The sequence below is a fragment of the Ursus americanus genome, chromosome 3 (genome assembly GCF_024610735.1).
Source record: "Ursus americanus isolate L20-20 chromosome 3, mUrsAme1.1.p, whole genome shotgun sequence".
In the NCBI taxonomy this organism is placed as follows: domain Eukaryota; kingdom Metazoa; phylum Chordata; class Mammalia; order Carnivora; family Ursidae; genus Ursus; species Ursus americanus.
Window position 1 is genome coordinate 18,825,444 of NC_142129.1, and position 20,690 is coordinate 18,846,133.

Consider the following 20,690-nt stretch of genomic DNA (forward strand, 5'->3'; position numbering starts at 1 on the left):
ATGTTCAGGGAGAGGCAAAAACAGTCCTGCTTTAGGAGCCGTGTGAGGGCACTCAACGAGAGGAGAGGGAAAAAACAGAGCAGAAAGGTTTAAGAAGAGGACTAACCATTGTGAATCAGTATTTAAAAATGTACTCAAAGCAAAGCAACATGGGTCAGCCTGAAGCTGGGACGATAATCAGCAATGATAGTGCATAACGCACCAGTATGGAGAAGGAGCTAGAGGGGTCCAGATGGTCTTCCTTGTAAAACGAGAGAACCCCCAGCATCTCTACTGTTCGTAACAACAGGGTTTCAAGAGAGTCCTAGGAATCAGGTGAATACCCTAAGCACAGGAACTTTCCACGCAATTCCTTCCTAAGATGAATTTCAATCAGTTTATAAATAACAGAGTACAATTAAGACTGAAAAGGAACAAAATGGAATCATCATAAGACTATCATTTGGTGTTTTTTACTCCTACAAAACATATGATTAGTTGTGAAATTGGGTACAACACGGAAACATACTTGGACATTATTCTAAAAAGTGATAAAAGCTCATACAAAAGTAGAAGTAGCGTCAATTAAATAAGATCAAAATAAATTTAGACTTGGACAGTGCGCAGGAAACTCATGACGGAGTTATAAGACCAATGGTAATTTAATTTTTTCAGTAAAAAGCATGATCATGAGGGGCACCTGGTGGCTCAGCCGGTTAAGCAGCCAACTCCTGATTTCGGCTCGGGTCACAATCTCACAGTTGTGGGTTCAAGCCCCACATCGGGCTCCACGCTCAGCGTGCTGTCTGCTTGAGATGCTCTCTCTGTCACTCTCCCTGCTCACATATTCTTTCTCTCTCAAAATCAATAAATAAAATCTTTAAAAAAGAAAAAAAAAAAGCACGCTTACGAAATTAACCAAGGCAGTGAATGTGGACGGTATCACCAACAGAGGAAGGAGGATGGAAAGAGTGAAGCCACAGAAGGAGATTCAAGAAAATGACAACTAATAAGACCAAAAACTGACGATGGCTTGGAAAGCCTAACCTCGGAAAGATGATCAGAGCAACTGAACATGTAGAGTCGTGCTAAGCAATGCCTGACGGGGAGCTGTCTGATAACAGTCTACAAATATTTGAAACTTGTAAATACTGCAGCAAGAGAGGAATTACCATGTGTGGAGTTTTAATTAAAAATAATCAGATGAAATTATGACAGGGAAAACTCTGGCTTAATAGTTTGACAAATGTAAAGCTGAAACACGACAGTGTCCCATGAGCTCTTGCCTAGGGACATTTTTATTCACACTTGTGTCAAGGCAGAAAAACATACAGCAGTAGGTATGTGTGTGTGGAGGGGTCTGCATTTTATCTTTCATTTACCAGTAAGGCAGAAAAAGCCCTTGACAGTGAGCTCTAGCATGGGAGAATTCATATTCCGTCTTCTAGAAAACGATAAATTATAGTAGGCAACGCATAAAGGCCTCCCGGTATGCCACAAAACCATGCACGTGAGGGATGGGAGCATACAGACACCTGGAGCTTTTCCATCCTTAATTTCAGTTATACAATTGACTTGTACACAATTCCGCATTCATTTGATCGGTTTGGCAATTGCAGCCTTTTGTATTAAGGGAGACAAGGATTCCTTGTGCCCTTCTCATTTGGCTGGCTTGAGAAGGGTAAGAAGAATGTTTTTTATTTTTACCCAAATTTGAGACACAGTTTGACTAGCTCTAAAAAACTGCGAAGCAGAAGTGGGCTGTTGTCCTGACTCTGGCACAGACTCAAAGTATAACATTTTGTGCCCGGTGCTCTTGTCCAGAAAATGGGAAGCTATGTTAATCCCAAGCTTTTGAGAATAGAAGAGCTGGCAAAATAACTACAAATAATTTCCCCAATAGAGAGATGAAGAGAAATTAAAGAAGACACTAGGGGGGCTCTCAATCTGTGGTTCTCCATCCTGGCTATTTGTTGAATCACCTGGGGAGATGATCAAAAGCACAGTGGTCTGGGCCTCCCCCCCCAACCCGCCGAGGAGCAGGGAAAGCTCCACAGGTGATTCTAATAGAAGCCAAGGTTGCAAACCAATCCTTTAAAACAGTGGTTCTCAGCCTCTGATCTGATTGGCTCAGGGATGCCCAGGACACATGTTGGAACAATGAAATGGAAATGACAGTGGGGCCCAGCATCAGGATTATAAAAGCTCCCAATTGATTACCATTGGTGGGTAGCCAACTTTGAAAACTGCTACTCTGCATTTCCCAGGAAGCAAGTCTCACTCATATACAGGCTTGGAGTCAACACTGCATGTTGACTTTTTTAGGAAAGAAAATTCAGATAGCTCTTTTCATCTCAGCATGGCTTTGTCTGAAATACGGTTGCGTACGTTTATTCAGGAGTGTTTGGCACATATGGCAACTAAGAAGTAGCTGTAGGCCCTAATCTGGTGGCTCAGGGTAGGAAAAAACAGCTCCTCCCACACAGAGACTCTCAAGACCCATAAGATTATAGAATCCAAATCAACTGTATAACTGTTTAAGGTAGACAACTACTTTCTTTAGCAGCTATTCAACTTGTCCAAACACTGGGCTTATAAGAGATGCATTCATCCTGTTAAAAAATAGTCACTAGAAGGATAAAACATACAAAGCCATTTGTGGTGGAAAAGTGGAAAGTCGCTCCAGAATTCAGAAGGAACTGTCTGGAGAGGGCTACATGAATTGGAGGCAAAGAAATCAATCCCAGAACATCATCAGTGATAAGTCACATTGATAGGAGTTATTCTTGAAACGATTTGATGAGAATAGCCTTTATCTCTGTGGTTTTCCTTCCCAAAACCCATAAGCCCAATCTAATCATGGAAAGAGATTAGGCAAACCCATATTGAAGGACATTCTGCAAAATACCCAACCAGTTTTCCTCCAAATAGTCAAGGTCATCAAAGAGAAAGTAAGTCTAGGAAGCTGTCACAGCCTAGATGAACTTAAAGAGATATAATGACTAAATACATTATGATATCCTAGATGGGATCCTGGAACAGAAGGACATTGGGTAGAAATGAAGAAAATTCTAATAAAGACATTAGTTAATAGTAAGGTGTCAATATTGGTTCATTAGTTGTGATGAATGTACCATATTAATATAAGATGTTAACAGTACGGGGACACTGAGTGTGATATGCATGGAAACTCTGTACCATTTCTGCAACTTACTCTGAATCTACAACTATTCCAAAATAAAAATTCTAATAAAATCAATCCCTGGACCCCCACGATGGACATATTAGCATTTGACAATGAACTGAGGTGCGGAATTCTATTAGAGTCTTTGCGAACCGTGAGGAAGGTGCACAGTCACTGGAGAAGTGTCAGTATCGCAGCCCAGTTTGAAACAAGCAAAAAGGAAACCACAGTCATTTTATATTGACGCAAACATTTCTAAAAATGATTGAACAAATCAAATAATCAACCAAATTGCAACAGAAATCATCTGATGGTGTGCAAATTTGCCAATTATATGAAATTACATTCCTGCAATAGTAAAACATCTGTCCTGGCCTGACTGTGTGGGGAGAAATCAAAGATTCTGAACAAATTATATAAATATAGCATAGGACAGTGTTTCCCAAAAGTCGTTCCACGGAAGCAAAGTCCTGTGAGATGTTCTTCGGAGAGAGAATTCACTGCTAAGTTTGGGAAACACTGCATTGCTGTCAATGTGGCTAGCATGACTGAGGAGCTGAATTTTTAGTTTTATTTAATTTAAATTTAAATAACCACCCAAGGGTAGTGGCTACTGTACAGGAGAGCGCAGTGTCTAGAATTTATTATACAACATGGCAACAAGACAGGTGGAGTTTCTAAGTTAGCAAATACTTGTAGAACAAAAACAGAGTGACAAATGTGAGAAATGTGCTATTCTCAACGATGATGAAATCTGAAAGGGATATGTGCACTAATCCTGTAAATCTAAGGAATAGAAATCCTGGTTATACACTGGCAATGATGATGAGAAATGATCACAGGTTAAATGTTGGCATTAAAGCGCTTGCATTAAAACATATGATGACCCTCCTGGGCGGTTTAATAGAAATGCGGCATGAATGGCCCTGCCAGCCCCGCCAGTACTGACACTTGGTTCTGGTCAAGACAGCGATGTAGTGGAGAGAAAACTAAACTGGGAATCTGAAGACTTGCTTCCATCCCAGCTCAGGCACAGACATGCAGTGTGGTCATTCTGAAGCCTTAATTTCCTCATGTGCAAAATAACAGAGTTGGACCAGATGATTTCTAAGATCACGAGCCATAATTCCATTTCAAGAAAGCAGTATAATCTGCACACGCATATTCATGGCAGCACTCTTCACAATAGCCAAGAAGTGGAAACAACCCAAATGTCCACTGCAGACCGATAGATTAAAAAAAGGTGGTAGATACACACAATGCAATATTATTCAGCCATAAAAAAGAAGGAAATCCTGTCACATGCTACAACATGGATGAACCTTGAAGACATTATGCTAAATGAAATAAGCCAGTCGCTAGAAGATAAATACTGTTTGAGTCCACATATATAAGGGTATCTAAAGTCAAACTCCTAGAAAGAGGAAGTAGAAAGTGGTTACCCAGCACTGAAATGGAGAATTATTCAACGGGTATAGAGTTTCAGTTGTGCAAGATGAAAAAGTTCTAGAGACCTGCTGCACAATAATATATTTAATACTACACTACTGTACACTCAAAAATGGTTAAGATGGGGGCGCCTGAGTGGCTCAGTTGGTTAGGCATCTGATTCTTGGTTTTGGCTCAGGTCATGATCCCATGGGTTGTGGGATGGAGCCCCCCCTGCTTTGGGCTCCACACTCAGAATGGAGTCAGCTTGAAGATTCTTTCTCTCTGACCCTATCCCCACTGGTGCATGCTCTCTCTCTCTTTCAAATAAATAAATCTTAAAAAAATGGTTAAGATGGTATATTTAATATTATGTATTTTTTTACAATAAAAAAACAGATAAATAATTGTAAAACTAATACTACAATTCCTGAACCAACTCCAGAAACCAAAATTATGACATTTACTCGCGCTGGAGGTTAGAGGGATGTTTTAACCTTTCGGTTTTTCAGCGTGGAAAAGACGAGGATATTATATTTTATTGCTTATCATCCACGCACGTGGGCTCAGCAAGAAATTCAGCCTTGGGAACTACGAGTAGAGGTGGATAGCCTGGGTCAAAGGAACCTACGGTAGGGCCCACATTCACAACCAGCTAAGTTCACCAACCAAGAGAGTGTGAGTGAACTTGGGCCTGCTCTGGGCTCCTAATTCTGCCATGTTTGAAGTTGCCCTTGAGTCAGAGACTGGGATTTTCAGGCCAGAAGTCTTTAATACCTAGAGATGGGCAGGTAGCGGCCAGGGAAGTATTTTCAGATACACGTAGTATTTTATGGAGAAAATATTCAACATCTAATTTCTGAAGAATAGGCAGAAGAGGGTTAGACTGAAGCAAAGGGACTTTTCAAAAAAAAGAAAGAAAGAAAAAAATGACCTCCCAGATGGTAAGGTTACTTAAAGAGTTGAATATGTAATCAAGGAAGTTTTAGGATCTCTAATCCTAGAGATTTTTTACAGAATCCAAGACAGAGAGGAGGCCCCCTGAGGAAGCAATGCAGACAAAATAAGCCCTTGAGCCCCTCCAGTTCTCCATAGCCTGTTTTTAAAAGCCACACATCTCTAAAACAAAAGGATACACTACAAAAGAAAACCATTAATGTTCAAACTGAATACACTCCAACAATTTTTATGTAGGTCACATTTGCTGAGAATTTTCTGAACCGGAGCAGTTCATCTCAGAGTCTTTGTTTAGGATTCTTACACACAGCAGATAGGACAAAGGGCAGATGTTATCTTGAGTCTGTACTACAAGGTTGAACTTGTGATCCATGGGGGAAAATATGTATAAACCGAGATCCTGAACGCCCAATGCTAAATATGATCCTGCTCAACTTCTTTGCACTGAAACCATGTTCTGAACATAAAAGGAGTTCTAAAACAGGGAGTGGGAGACAGAGACTGGGTTGCAGATGGGGAGAAAAGCAGAGGCAGAAAACAGGCTTATACAAAGAGAATCAGGGAGAGCCCATGAGAGAAGGGCAAGCTAGGTCATCCAAGGCCTTTCTGGAACTGCTTCTGGAGCTCTTGGAAAAATGCTTTTTTTGTCTGGGATCAAATAATCCTGGGGCTGCTGGTGGCCAAGTGGCCAAGGATGTTGCCATACAGAAAGTGCTTGACTGAGATGGAAAGCAATAAAGAGAAAACACCAAGAGACAGAGGAAGGGAGACAGAAGGGTAGGGAGAGAGAGAGAGAGTGCACAAGAGAGCATGGGCAGGTGTATAAGCATGTCTGTGACAGGATGCTATCTTGTAAACCTGGATCCAGCCACACCTGAAGCCTTCGGTGTACCAGTTTTATGCATCAATGCATTATTTTTCCTTTAATTTGTCTCCTTCTTTCAATGGAAAGAATTCTAAGTAGAACAGGTATGAGGAAGATGAGGGTGGTGGGGGATACCAGAAAAAAAGGAGCAGGAACCAAGGACTGCAGTAGGATGAAAGTAAGAGCAGTGCCTCTGATGTAGTCAGGACCTCTCTGAGGCGAGGAGACCCTTTTAAGTGCAAAGAGACAGAATGACATTTAAACAAACACTAAAAGACACAGCAAAATCACCTTTGAAGAAATGGTCAGCTTTCACCTCTTGGACAAATGGGCAACCATGCCCTGCCACGGAAGTGCAGTACTCTCTTCTGCGTGACATGAGATGTCCTGATGGATGACAGGCCTGCTGTAATGTTTGGAGAGATCTTCTCCTACGAAAATCATTTCCTGCAAATTTCCTCTACTCCATCAACATTAACAGCTTCGTCATGATAGCAAAGCCACGTATTTACCAAATAGTTAATAGAATGTGGAGCAAGAAATAAGCCTAAAATCTTCTTTTCTGGATTTCTTCCCATTCTGCTGAGTATCCCTGAGTGCTAGATAAAAGGCTGCCATTTTCTTCATGTTACCTACTCTCCAGATTTGGAAACACTTTTGCTGAGGTAATCATTTGGTTCACTTTTCAAAGGAATAATAAAGAGCCATCCCTTATTCCCTTTCTAGAGTCACACTGACATGGGGCAATCAAAGTAACCCATTATCAGAGAATTCCCTGCTTTGCTCAAATTATAAACATCAACGGGCATCTCTCCTGGGAATTCAAAGAACCGCTGAGTGTGGGTGAGCCAGGCTTGTTGTTAGCAGAATGAACCAGGTTCGCTCAATGCTTTGTTTTAGCAAAGACAACATAAGTAGTGATTACAGTTCACTTGGGTTTTGTACTGATCGTCAAGATGCTGGCAGTCACTTAAACCACTCACTGGGTGGAATGATCGCCCAGAAAAGAACTGAGAGAGTTCAACTTACATTATAAAATGCAACTGAACACAGGAGACAAAGTATTAACGGGTGTGGTAGAAGAGATCTTTGTCAGAATAACAGAGATGATTAAAGGCAAGAATTAGACATCAAGTGTATGGGGCACTCTCAGTGACATGAACACAACAGGTAAATCGTGCAATAACAAAGTTGAGCATAACTCAGAGAACATCTTTCTCTTTCTGAAAACAGCTGATGTCAGGTTACCCTGTGTGAATCACTCAGGGGCTTGCTGTAGAGGTTATGGACTGTTTTGCTTTGCAAAACCCTTTTCAAATGGACAGAAGAGAAATCTGGAATGCTGAGCCACTGTTAATAAGAGACTGCATTATTAAATATTAGATGTTGTGGCCTACCAAACAAGAGGACCCCTTCCAAATGTCACTAGTCAACTGACCCCAAGCAGCCCTGCATTTGTAGGGGTCAGAGGAAACTGGGGAAAGAAGCGTGTGATCCTTTTACAGAACTGATTATTTGGCAATTAGCAAAAGGGAAGTTAGCTCTGACTTTCATTTTTGGTGGAGTGAGGTGGGGCTGGGAGAAAAAGTGGATAATTTAGACTACTGCTTGTGACAGACTGCCTGATACTCACAGGACTAGAAAGTTGAGGGCCTTTTAAGGGTATCTCCTGACGCGGATCTGCTCAGACCCCACACTGAGCCCAAACCATCCTATCCCCCAAACTATCCTTACAGACGCTGAGACCACGTATATGTAATTTTAGACTCAGATAAAAAGTAATGTTAAATAATTAGCATAAAAATAAAAGTATAAATGAAAAGCAGTATTTCAAGAAGACTTCTAAAGCAGAGATATAACCTTGCTCAAAAGCCCCCTTCCTTCTGTCCGTTTTCCCCCACCCACCACTGAGCTTCAGGGTAGGTACGTAAGTAGCACAAGGGGGGTTCAGCAGTGAGCACTGAAGGGATTCTGAGCCTCCAGGGGGCACGTATTTCAGGGAAGAATTTACCCCTGTGAGTTTCATCCCCACCTCTTCCATCTCGAGCTGGAAGCCGTGGTTAACCAAAGCATGACTTTTCAAGAGACAATGATAATAAATAACTTACTCTGAAGTTCACAGTCCAAACAATGAGGGCTTCTCCCTTCTAATTATCTCCTAACAGTTAACTCTAATATTAAGTTCAAAGCTAATTCTGGTTCTTTCATGTTATTGCTGTTATTTTATTTTTTTCCTGCTGTTTATTTATGCATTCAAATCTGTCAGCATAAACATTTTTTAATAAGCTTTATTCCTTCTTCCTATCGTTGTTTCTTTGCTTCTATTTTAACGACCTAACACATACTTCTGAACTCATGCTTTTAAAGTGCCCTAAAGCATTTATTTTATCGCTAGTGAATAGAGTGTATGTGCCCTAAAGTTTTCAAAACTATTTTTCTCGGAGTCATTGGTCCTCAATAGAAAAAAATTTCCCATTTTTATTTCATATCCTATGCCTTCCATTCCTTGAATTCTGTAAGTTATCTCTCAGCCATCCCTTTTCGGGAATCACTGCTTTTCTCATAGTCTCTATTTTCTAGCACCTTCAGTCACTTCTATTATTCTCTTGTTAGAAACCCTTTCATTAGCTTTACGACCGTTAGAGTGAAAGCAGCAGCCGTGTGCTCAGCTCTGAGGCAGTTTCTATCCTTGAGAAGTTGTAAGGAGGACAAAGGTACTGTTTTCTGCTCTGGAGACACAGTGGTGCGTTCTCCCAGGATTTTATGTTTTGAAGGTTTAATATCAAGCTATGTGAACGTGAACCTTGTTTGGCTTTCCATGCTCCACACAGGAAGCCGAGATTACTTTCTTTAGCAGAATCACAAAGTATGAGAGGTGCAGCCAAAGCAGAATTCTTGCACAGGTCTAGCACGGCCCTTCTGACAACTTGGACGTGTATACACACCTGCGTTTCAAAGGAAACTACTCAGTCTAGTTCCTTCCACTGTCCCCACAACCGCCGCCATCATAGATACTTACTCTGGGATGTAGAAAGATTGGAGAAAGCCGACTTTGTTCGACCGGCTAGCCACTCCAGGCTTTCATGCATGTTGGCCAAAGCTTTGAGGTCACTGACATCACGGAGGATGTCTTGCGGAGGGATTAACTTATCACCGAGGTTCCCAATAAGAACTTCCGACTCCTTGCCAAAGGCTGCCCTGAGAAACAAAGCAGAAACATACTTCACCTACAGCACGGAAAAGAGAGGCGTGGGCAATACTGTTTCAGGCAGGGCTAGCACATGGTTGTTATCTGGCAGTATTTCATAGCATGCTATCTTTCCTAGGTTTACTGTTGTGAGAAAACTATCATATACCTGCTTAAAATTATTCCAGCAGGAGAAACATTGTTCTTAGAAGAATGAAGTTTCCCTGATGTTCATACTTTCAACAGGAACCAGCATGGGCCTCACCTGGAGAGTGATGGTCCCTGGGGATGGCTTTGATGCACGCCCTCTTGTGGGGTTTTTTCTTGCCTCTTCTGCTATGGACGTTGCCCAACAGCTTAGGGCGTGAAAAATGTACATGTTTTGAAGGTTATTGTAATAAATAAAACCACCAGGTTAATCGGCTGGAAAATTTTGTTAAATGTTCAAAAGCAAAGAGGGTTCAGTCTCTTTAAGAGAGCAGATTATAGTTGAGGTCGATGACAGGCCTCACTCATTCACTCACTGACTTGGTGTAAAAGGGACCCGAAGCAAACTACAGGCTAAGTTAAGGTATGTACTATTCGAAAAGAGAGACCAATAAAAATCAATGCTGGATACCTTTACTGACTGGAAAAATACAGTCAGGTGGTCTTTGCACAAAGCCCAGTATGTTCATAATGTTCGGGGGGGGGGGAGGGCTGAAAAATCAGATTCTGTGGGGTAACAGGAGGAGGGAGTCGGAAGTGCCCCTAGAGACCATATGGCGCCTCCACTGCCCAGAGGCAGAAATGTAGACTCAGAGAGTGAACCGTGGTGCCCACATGACACACGAGTGGCAGAGCTGGGACTCTAATTCCCACAGCGCCCTTTCTTTCAGAAAGACAGAGGGCTGAAATGACAGAAGACGCCTGAGGATGCTGGGGAGAAAAATCCTGTCTTTTAGGGAAAGTCCCACACAGGTGGGGACGCAGAGCCACTGCCAGTGAAGGTTGGAACAGGCACCTGGAGAGTTCTCTGTAAGTCCCAAAGCTTTTTAAAACTCAGAACACCTTAAGTGAGCAGAAGCAAAGGCTTTAGTTAATAGCTTCCAAGCCAGCGGTGATCAGTAACAGGGGACACGGAGTCAGGACGATGCTACACAGCGGTGTGTAGTGCCCCGCACGATGTCAGATGCTCCATGTGGAAAGAAACAACTGCTGTGAATGAAAAGCTTATTAAAAAATGTTTATGCTACCAAGGAGTGACTCACCACGAGGCTTCTTATTTCAACGGAGGGTTACGTTGTTTTAAGGGAAAGTCATACTTGATTGACTGAGTTGGGTAAGCGGTGGTCACGGAGCCAAGAGAGACTGAGCGCAGGAACCGGAGTGTGCATACAAATCTTACTTAGGGGACTCGTAACGGGTCTTGGGGTGGGACCCAAAAGTCTGCATCTCCAACTAGTTTCAGGCTACTGTCTGGGAAGCACGCTTTCTTTGCATACTCAGAGTTAGAGCACAGGCTTCAAAGTCACACAAACCTGGTGCTGAATCCTAACTCTGCCATTTACTGTGGGACTCGGTTTCACTTTTCTGAGCATCGTCTGCTAGGGGTGAGAGTGCTGACCTCAGATGAAGTGATGTAAACATTGCAGGGGACCTGAGAAACCTTTACTGGGGCGCCTGGGTGGCTCAGTCGGTTAAGCCTCTGTCTTTAGCTCAGGTCATGATCCCAGGGTCCTGGGATCGAGTCCTGCATCAGGCTCCCTGCTTACTGGGGAGTCTGCTTCCCCCTTTACGCCTCCTCCCTGCTTGTGCTCTCTCTCCCTCTCTCAAATAAATAAATTCTTTAAAAAACAAACCAACCATTACTGGGACAATTTCAATAATTCCAAAAGTAGAGAGAAGGGTACCATAATCCCCCACGGGTGAGCCTTCTTTTATCTGTCTTTATCCACGCCCCATCCCACTTGGAGGATTTTGAAACAATCATTCAGGTGATGTGAGGTGCATGACCCAGTGCGTGGAACTTGGTGAAAGCTAACAAGCTATAGTTATGATCACTCTACAGTCTGTTGAGATGGCAGGTTTATTTGGCGTCAACCTGGAGTAATGCTATGATGAATTAATTGAAGTAGATGAGTGATCAGAAGTCAGTCAATTAGATCTCAAGGACCAGTTTTACAAATGGAACCTTGTAACATCATAGCAAATGTCACCATGTCTCAGAGTCCAGACTTCCCAGAATCTTCAAGAGGTAAATTACTGTGATAGAAACCACCAGTTGCCTGGCCAGTACCCATCCTCCCATGCCTTCTTAGGCAAAGGACCCTGGGATTGTTGGGGTCAGCCTTGTGTTTAACTTCAAAACAAAACAAAACAAAAAAACCCACTCAATTTCCCAGCCCTTCTTGCAGATGTGGCGGTCAATGAGCTATAAACCAAAATCAGTAAGTGGGCTTCCAAGAAAGCCCTTTTAAGCAGTCTCAGCTGGCAGGGGCCTCTTTTGCCCCTTGCCTTTTTGGAATGCTAGAGTGCTTCCTCAAACACCAGGTGACCTTGAGTATGAAAATAATGCTGAGAATACTGGAGCCAAAGATTAGGAGGGCCTGGGTGCCCCAGTGCCAGCATGGAGCTGCCATGCATTCCCAGACAATGCGCTTCTGGGCTTCATGTCACAGGAGGGACAATAAAACCCTATTTGTTTCAGCCACTGCGATTCGAAGTTTCTGCTACCAGCAGCTAAATGCAATTTCTAACTGACACAATGATCGAATTAGCATAAATGATGTCACCCTCAGAAAACTTTCCCTGAATTTAGATATCCCTAAAATCAAGTTACTGGGAAAAGCAAAACAATGTCTCCTCCTTGATTTGTGCCCAGCAGACAGTTCTAGCATCTTCTCTGTGGCTGTCATTCAGTCAAGCTGTAAATATTTCGTTTTCTTAATGTGTCCTTATATATCAACTCTCCCAGCCCCTTAATCATCTTTGATAGATATAACACAAAAAATGCCTCTGAGCCGAGTGGTTAAAAAGCAACAGGGGAGGCAAACAGCTTTGAAAAACAGGCTCCGAGGCGTTTTCATGCATGTAGGTGTAACCCTGGGTGGAATGTGACAATCAAGACAAATGTATTTATGTAGAAGTCTAATCTGCTTGTGTGGGGGTCTCTGGGCCTCGGGCATGTCTGCGGTGTGCTTTCAGCCCTGGATGCCTATCCCATCTCCCTTTGGCTCACTCAGATTTGCTTAACCTCCTCCGACGGGAGAGCAACAGACTGAGGAAAAATACAAACTGCCTCATGTTGAATACATAGTACACATCTCATTTGACAGGAATCCATAATCACCCCCTAACAACCTGGAGAGAGCACAGAAACCATGACATCGGGAATAAGTGATTGACAGCTATAACCATTTCACACAAAAAAATCATTCCTTCGAGGATTTGTGTGTGTCAAAGAGCTTGGTGGACGGTTTTTATGTGTTACAACAACCCTAAAGGGATGGCTTTAGCTGCTCGACTACAGATCTTTTTCTAAACCTTCTAATTTCTTAAATAAATTATGGTATATCCACACTATGGAAAACTATGCAGGCATTAGAAATTACATTGGAGAAAACACTTGATACCATAGAAAAATGTTGGCTATGGCTTATTTTTAGCCATGATCCCCAGCTGAGTAAAATAAGCTGTTATAAAACTGTATGTACTGTATGATATTTAAAAAGAAAACGATTATATGTCTATCTAAACTAAAAAAGACTGGATGTCTACATACCAGAAAGCTAACTGGACCTGGACCATGCCCGGTGCTTCTCTGTATTTTCCACATTCTCTCCCCCAAGACTGTGTTTACTTTTTAATTAAAAACAAAACTTGGAAACCCTACCGCCAATGAGAAAATCTTTCGAAGGGACACGTCAAGAATTGTGGCAGGGAAAGTTGGAGGACGTGGACGTTAGAGTTACTTAAGCCGAACTGGGAGGCCATGGGCGGCTGGCTGGTCTGACGGCTGGTTCGGACCGAGGTCCCGGGCCTGCTCAAGATGCGGACACTGTCTACAACTGAGGATCTCGCTGCCACAGCGACGACCACCCAGCATCTGGGCCAATACTGTTTCCTCTTTCTAGATCTGAATTTCTATTTACCCTTCATCTTCGGCTCCTTCTGCGAGCCCATTAATGAAGGAAGACATCACATGTATTTGGCTGAAGTGGGCAGCAGAACCATCATTACCCTGAGAAGGTGGAGTAACAGAAATTTGGAAGTAAGAGGCACTCGTTCACGGCCCACAGATCATCGGACAGAGCCGGGAACAGGAATCAGAACTCAAAGCCTGTGTGTTCTCGCTACCGAGGCCCGCGTGAGGAGCCGCCTTCATCAGCGGTAGGCCGACAGGCTCACGGAGACGCCTATGAAACTACGGAAGTGTCAAACCTGTGAGGCTTAATTTTAGCACACAATTATAATCTTTAAAGAGCTTGATCTGACAAGAATTCATTTAAGACATTTTTGCCAAGAGTGTAAAACCCGTTTAATTTAATTTTACCACACAATTATAATCTTGAAGGAGATCTATCTGATGAGAACTCATTTAAAGGAATTTTGCCAAAGATGCTGAAAATTGTCTCCGTTTAGTCTTTAAATAGTTCTGTTATCAGCTGAAATCTTAGAAAGAACAAAAAAAAAGAAAAAGAAAAAACCCCAAAAAGCCCCCAAAACCTGCATCTTCAGCAGGCTAAATGCACTTACAAAAGAAACATCACAAAGAGTTTCAAAATGATTGATCTGCAGATCTGGGCTCTATTTGGTCACATGACACATACACGCCAACTCACTGCTTGCTCTCCCCGTAAATCTCCCCCAGTCTTCCCTGTGGCTTTCTATCGCCCAGGAGCCTCGGAAACCTACAGAAGCGCACTCCTCTCCGATTTGGGACAGAGCAGGGAAGAGCGAGGACTGGCTCCAAGAGGAACCGGACTCCCACACACTTCTTGCCTCTTGGAAGGGGCAGTGTTGTACCCACGCCGTCCCAGCCTTTTAAAGTACGGAACTGCTTGCCTTGCCTGAAATGTCTACTACCACCACTGTCGGATTTCCTCAAGGTCTTACAATCACGATAGCCCACTCAACAATGTTTCTGGCCAGGAAGCTTCTTTTACAGCCAAAGAAGTGTAAGGCAGGGCTGATGTTCCTGGAATGCCCTTCTCGTTGCATACCCCATCCCCAGGGAGGAGCTGGCCTGAGAGGGGTGCCATGGCCTATGCAGGATTCAGCTAAGGGCCCAGCTAGAAGACAACACTTACGAGGCTGGAGTGCTGGAGGGCCTGACTCAGTGCTTCTCCCCCTCCCATAACAAGAAAATACAGGCCTGGGAACTAAGGAATAAAAGCAGGAATGGTCCCTTGTCTCATGATTACAAACACCTACAGAGGTTCTACTCTTGCCCCCTCCCCCAGCTTTGGGCTAGGTGGGGTTTCAGGTATTCAGGAAGGAATGTCTCCCCCGGAAGCTACAACTTTAATGACTGCATTAAAACTGGTGGCAGAGGGGCGCCCGGTGGCTCAGTCGGTTGGACATCTGCCTTTGGCTCAGGTCATGATCCCAGGGTCCTGGGATGGAGCCCCGCATCGAGCTCTCTGTTCAGCGGGGAGCCTGCTTCTCCCTCTCCCATTCCCCCTGCTTGTGCTCTCTCTTTGTCAAATAAATAAATAAAAAATCTTAAAAAAAAAACAAAAACCCAAACTGGTAGCAGAGACTGTCAACTGGCCTTTTGGGATTCTCACCACTGAACCAACAGGCCGAGAGGGCCAACTGTGATGCCAAGGGGGAAGTGGTTGCTTGTACCCTGTAAGGGCAGGCAGACTGCATCAGGTTCACTGGGACCCATCCTCGTGTTTCCACATCCATAGTGAAATTAAGGGAAAACCCAGGGCAACCTGATAAAGGCAGGAATGCTAAGAACTCAGCTCTTTTAGGAACAAGGTTCAACACGTACAGGTGGCGACTCTGACGAGCTGAGGTGCTAGTGGAGGGCAAGAGCGCCCGGTGGGATGGGCGGGCAGAAGAAGGAAGGAGGCAATACCGCCCGCTGCCTGTGAGCGATCGGGGGTATCTATGCATGTACCAGTCAACGGTTTCTTTTTGCGCTTTCCCTACTACTTCTTATTTGTAGTAAAATCTACATAACATGAAACTGACCATTTTCACTATTTTTAAGTATACGGTTCCAACGGCATTACGTACGTTCACAATGTGCGATCATCATCACTATCCCTTTCCAGAACTTTTCCATCATCCCAAACAGACTCTGTGCCCATGAAACAGCAACTTTCCATTAGTCGAGTTTGTGCTTAGGAATTTGTCTATTCTGAACATCTCATAGACATGGAATCATACAATATGTGTCCTTCTGTGTCTGGCTTATTACACGTTTTCAAGGTTCACCCATGGCGTAGTATCAGAGTCTCATTCCTTTCTTAAGGCTGAATAATATTTTACTGTTATGTACATACCACATATTGTTTATGTACATCTGTTAATTGGCTGATGGGCATTTAGGTTGTTTTTAGCTTTCGGCTGCTGTCGATACTGCTTCCATGCACGCTGGTGTACGAGCACCTGCGTCTCTGCTTCTGATTCTTTTGGGTACAGAGAAGTGGAATTGCTGGGGCATATGGTAACTCTGTTTCACTTTCTAAGGAACTACCAAACTGTTTTCCACAGTGGCTGCACCATTTTACATTCCTACCAGCAATGCACAGGGGTCCAATTATTCCACATCCTTGCCAAAATTTACTATTTTCTGGTTTTAAAAATTTTAATTAAATTTTTTAAATAATAGCCATCCTAATGTATCTCTTCCACTATTTTATATGAGGAGCTGGTAATGATCAACTTCGCAATTTTTCTTTTCTTCTTCTTCTTCTTCTTTTTTTTTTTTTTAAGAGAGGGAGAGAGAGGATCGTAAGCAGGCTCCACATCCAGTGCAGAGCCTGACGCAGGGCTTGATTTCACCACCTTGATATCACGACCTGAGCTGAAATCAAGAATCGGACGCTTAACTGACTGAGCCACTCAGGTGCCCCGAACTTTCCAATTTCATTCAGAGGTCACCAGCTATGAGGAGTCACATCTGAGACATGACCATGGAAGACACTGGAAATCCTAGACTTGAGATCAATACAATGAGTGATGAGCCAGACTCTCCCTTGTTGGGGATAGAGGGATGGTGAATAGCACCTGGTATTAAGCCGAAGTATCAAGTTCTAAAATATGGGCATAAGGGTGAGAATGGATACAGAGTAACAGAAGGCATAAAACTCTAAAAGTCCTAGGCCTGTCTGCCCTAAGAGCCATTCCTCACCTTGCCCTTGCTCTGATCTGTACTAGGGGGCCGGGGGGAGGCAGGGGCTGACCCCTGCAGGCTGTTTTCCAGGTTCCCAGCTGGGCACTGACACTGGGAGGGCCTAGGTGGGGGGGGGGCACTGAGGGCAAAGAGAAAGGAGACAGCAGGGCATTTATCCCCCACCCTCTCTGCCTTTTGGGTGATGTCTCCAGCAACAGGTGCATCTCCTTGGTTCCAGCTCCTACCAAGCTGTGGTCTAATGAATTCCTCTCTCCTTTGGCATTCCAGCTAGTGGCTGGTAGTGGCTTCTTGCTGTTGCTAATCTATGGGTTATCTTAATGTTCCTGTTCGATAGATTCTCATTAAAATGTATAACCAATTCCCTGCATTAAATTCTCTCGGAGGTAAACAGTTGATGTCGTTTCTATTTTCCACGTTAGACCTTAATTTATATGTTAGATCTAATAACAATGTCTGGCCATATTCAATGTTACTGGGGATTGAGTCAATTATTTGGCATGGGAATTAATTAGTCCTGTTGTAAAGGCAGAGAAACTGAGACATGTTAAGGTGACCTGTAGACATCACTTAGCCATTATCTGTCAGAGCCTAAACTGATGAAGGTTATAAAAAGGTCAGGTCACCTACCTAGATTCCTAATAATACCGACTGATTCTATTGAGATGTGACAATGACACATCCATTTATCACTTCTGCTTTTTACAACTGCTCAATCTTCAACCCTTTCAAAACTTAATTTGTCTGTGTCAAAAATAATGGGGGTAGTACCATTCTGATGGGTTCTTTAATCAGGTTTTCAAAAACTGTTTTTCTAAAATGATCTTGGCTAAACCCTCATAAATAAGAATAAAATAGGCCAGTTATCTTGATTACAATATTATTTCTTTCCTCCTAGAAACTGCTAAAACTCATGACTAAGTCTATCCTTCACTCGTTTTCATGCATGTGCATTTCATCACACACTCCCATGTGAACAGCTATTTTTCACATTTAATAAGTAATTGCTCCTCTTTAGAAATTTGTCTCCGTCAATAATCAAAATCAAGGTTTTTTTTCATTTGCTTTCTTTGCCTGCTGTTCCTCCGCCATGTAAAAACTTGCAGTGCTCTGGCCTGGCTAGATGAGGCTGAGCCCACAATTCTGTGCAGACTGGGAATGAGTCTGGGAGGGGTCCCAGGGTGTTCTCTGCGATCACGGTGAATATATAAAATATCAGCAATTTTTCTGCTACCTGGTCCTGCTTGGGGCTTAGAACAATATTAATTTATTGTTCTTTTTTCCTGGGTGCAGGGAAATTGTAGTTTCTGGGTTTCTACTCACAGATGACAGCCAGAAAAATTAATCATGACCATCATGGGGGTAGGGGTTTGACCATCAGCTCTTTCTCTTGTTTCTTTAAATCAGCTGACTCACCATGACAGGGACAAAACACTCGCCTCATGGATTTATGCTATTCTGGTCCTGAGAGGGATCTTGATGGTTAGTGTAAACCAGTGGTTCTCACTCTGGCAATACATTAAAAGCTGAACTAGAAAAAATTCCCCATGCCAAACTCCATCTGTAAAAATTGATGTAACCGGTTGTGGGTGGGACTCAGGCATGGGCATTTTTAAAAATAATGGCTTTATTGTGATATATTTCCTATGTCATAAAATTTGCCCATTTAATATGTACAGTTCAATAGTTTTCAGTATAATCACAGTTATGTGACCAAACCACAATTTAGAACATTTTTTCTTTTTTTTTTTTTAAATATTTTATTTATTTATTTGACAGAGAGAGACAGCCAGCGAGAGAGGGAACACAGGCAGGGGGAGTGGGAGAGGAAGAAGCAGGCTCCCAGCAGAGGAGCCTGATGTGGGGCTCGATCCCAGGACTCCAGGATCCCGCCCTGAGCTGAAGGCAGACGCTTAACGACTGAGCCACCCAGGCGCCCCTAGAACATTTTCATTACCTCAAAAAGAAACCCTGTACCCATTAGACTTCACACTTATTCCTGAACCCTACCCTCCAGCCCTAAGTAAATGCTAATCTACTTTCTGCTCTACAGATCTCCCTATTTTGGACATTCATCTACGATTTATACTCATATAAACGGAATCACACAATATGTCATCTTTTGTGACTGGTTTCTTTTATTTAACATGCTTTCAAGGTTCATCCGTTCAAGCCTATAGTAGTACTTCACTTCTTTTATTACCAAATAATATCCCAATGTATGGATATACCACATTTTATTTAACCATTCATCAGTTGAGGGACATTAGGATTGGTTTCCATTTCTAGGCTATTATGAGTTTTGCTGCTATGAACTTTCATGTATAAATCTTTGCGTTGGTATGTGTTTTCATTTCTCTCAGGTATATATACCTATGAGTGCAACTAGTGGGTCGCAGGTTAACTATCTTTAACCTTTCAAGGAACCGCCACATTGTTTTCCAAAATGGAAAATTTCCATTTTCCATTTTCTACTAGCATATGTGGATTCCAATTTCTCTACAACCTTGCCAACTCTTGCTATTATCTCTTTTTAAAAATTTCAGTCACCTTAGTGGACATGAAGAAGTGTATATATATATTTTTAAGAGAGAAAGCATGTGTGCACAAGCAGTGGGGGGAGGGGCAGAGGGAGAAGGAGAGAGAAAATCTTAAGCAGACTCCATGCCCAGTGCAGAACCTGACATGGAAGCTCAATCTCACAACCCATGAGATCAAGACCTGAGCCGAAATGAAGAGTTGGACGCTTAATCAACTGTGCCATCCAGGCACCCCGAAGAAGTATTTATCTCATTGTGGTTTTGATTTGCATTTCCTTGATGGCTAACGATATTTAGCATCTTTTCACATGTGTTTATTGACCGTTTTATGTCTTCTTCAGAGAAATGTCATTTCTGACCCTTTGTTCATTTGTCTTTTTATTATTGAGTCGTCCATTCTTTACCAGATAAATACTAGGGATCCATGCCATTACCCAGTCTCTGTCCTAGATCCTGTGGGGATCTAGGGGGGCAAAAGCCACAAGAATGATTTCCTAGTCTGCTGATATGCCGTAACCCAGAGTTTGAAAAACATGGTGTTAAAGCCTGCCTCGCTCTGTGAATGGGTTCCTTGAGGGTCTCCCAAAGATGGTGAACGTTGACCAAGCGTTTTATGGAGAAACTAAAGCACACAGAGGACGATGTGCCCATTCGCACACTGTAGCAAAGGTGGGAACAGAGCCAGCTTCTGTCCTTAGTATACCAATCAGGGCCACTGCCACCACTGTCCCTCACAAGTTACAGCAGCTTTAGGGTTGCCCAGGGATTCCACAGGCCTCAGTCTTGCTGCCTCAAAGAATTAGACTGTCCTGAGCATTCCACTCTCACGTAGTGCTAAAGGAAGGGAGACATACATACCTCTGTCAAATCTCAGAGTACAGTCCTTAATAATAACAGGCACCCTTCTATTTTTAAAAACCAAGTCTAATCCCAGGAGTCCTTAAAAGTGAAGAACCCTCCTTGCCTCTGGTCAGGGAGAGAGATGTGATGATGGAAGAAGGTCAGAGAGATGCTATGTTGTTGTCTTTGAAGGTGGAGGAAGGAGACAAAGAAATGAGGGCAGCCTCTAAAAGCTGGAAACGGCGAGGAAATGGATTCTTTCTTAGAACCTCCAGAAAGGAGAGCAGCCCTGCCGACACCTTGACTGTAGCTCCTTGAGGCCCGTGTTAGACTTCTAACCTATAGAACTGTAGGAGAAC

At 43.0% G+C, this 20,690-nt stretch overlaps 1 protein-coding gene across 1 annotated transcript in view; it reads right to left on the reverse strand.

Moving 5' to 3' along the window:
• The window catches only part of EXOC4 (exocyst complex component 4), a 717,712-nt gene that overhangs the window by 97,907 nt on the left and 599,115 nt on the right, over positions 1 to 20,690 (reverse strand). The window contains exon 14 of the mRNA XM_045792625.2: positions 9,433 to 9,611. Within this exon, the coding sequence (XP_045648581.1) occupies positions 9,433 to 9,611 (179 nt within the window). The remainder of the gene's footprint in view (positions 1 to 9,432; positions 9,612 to 20,690) is intronic.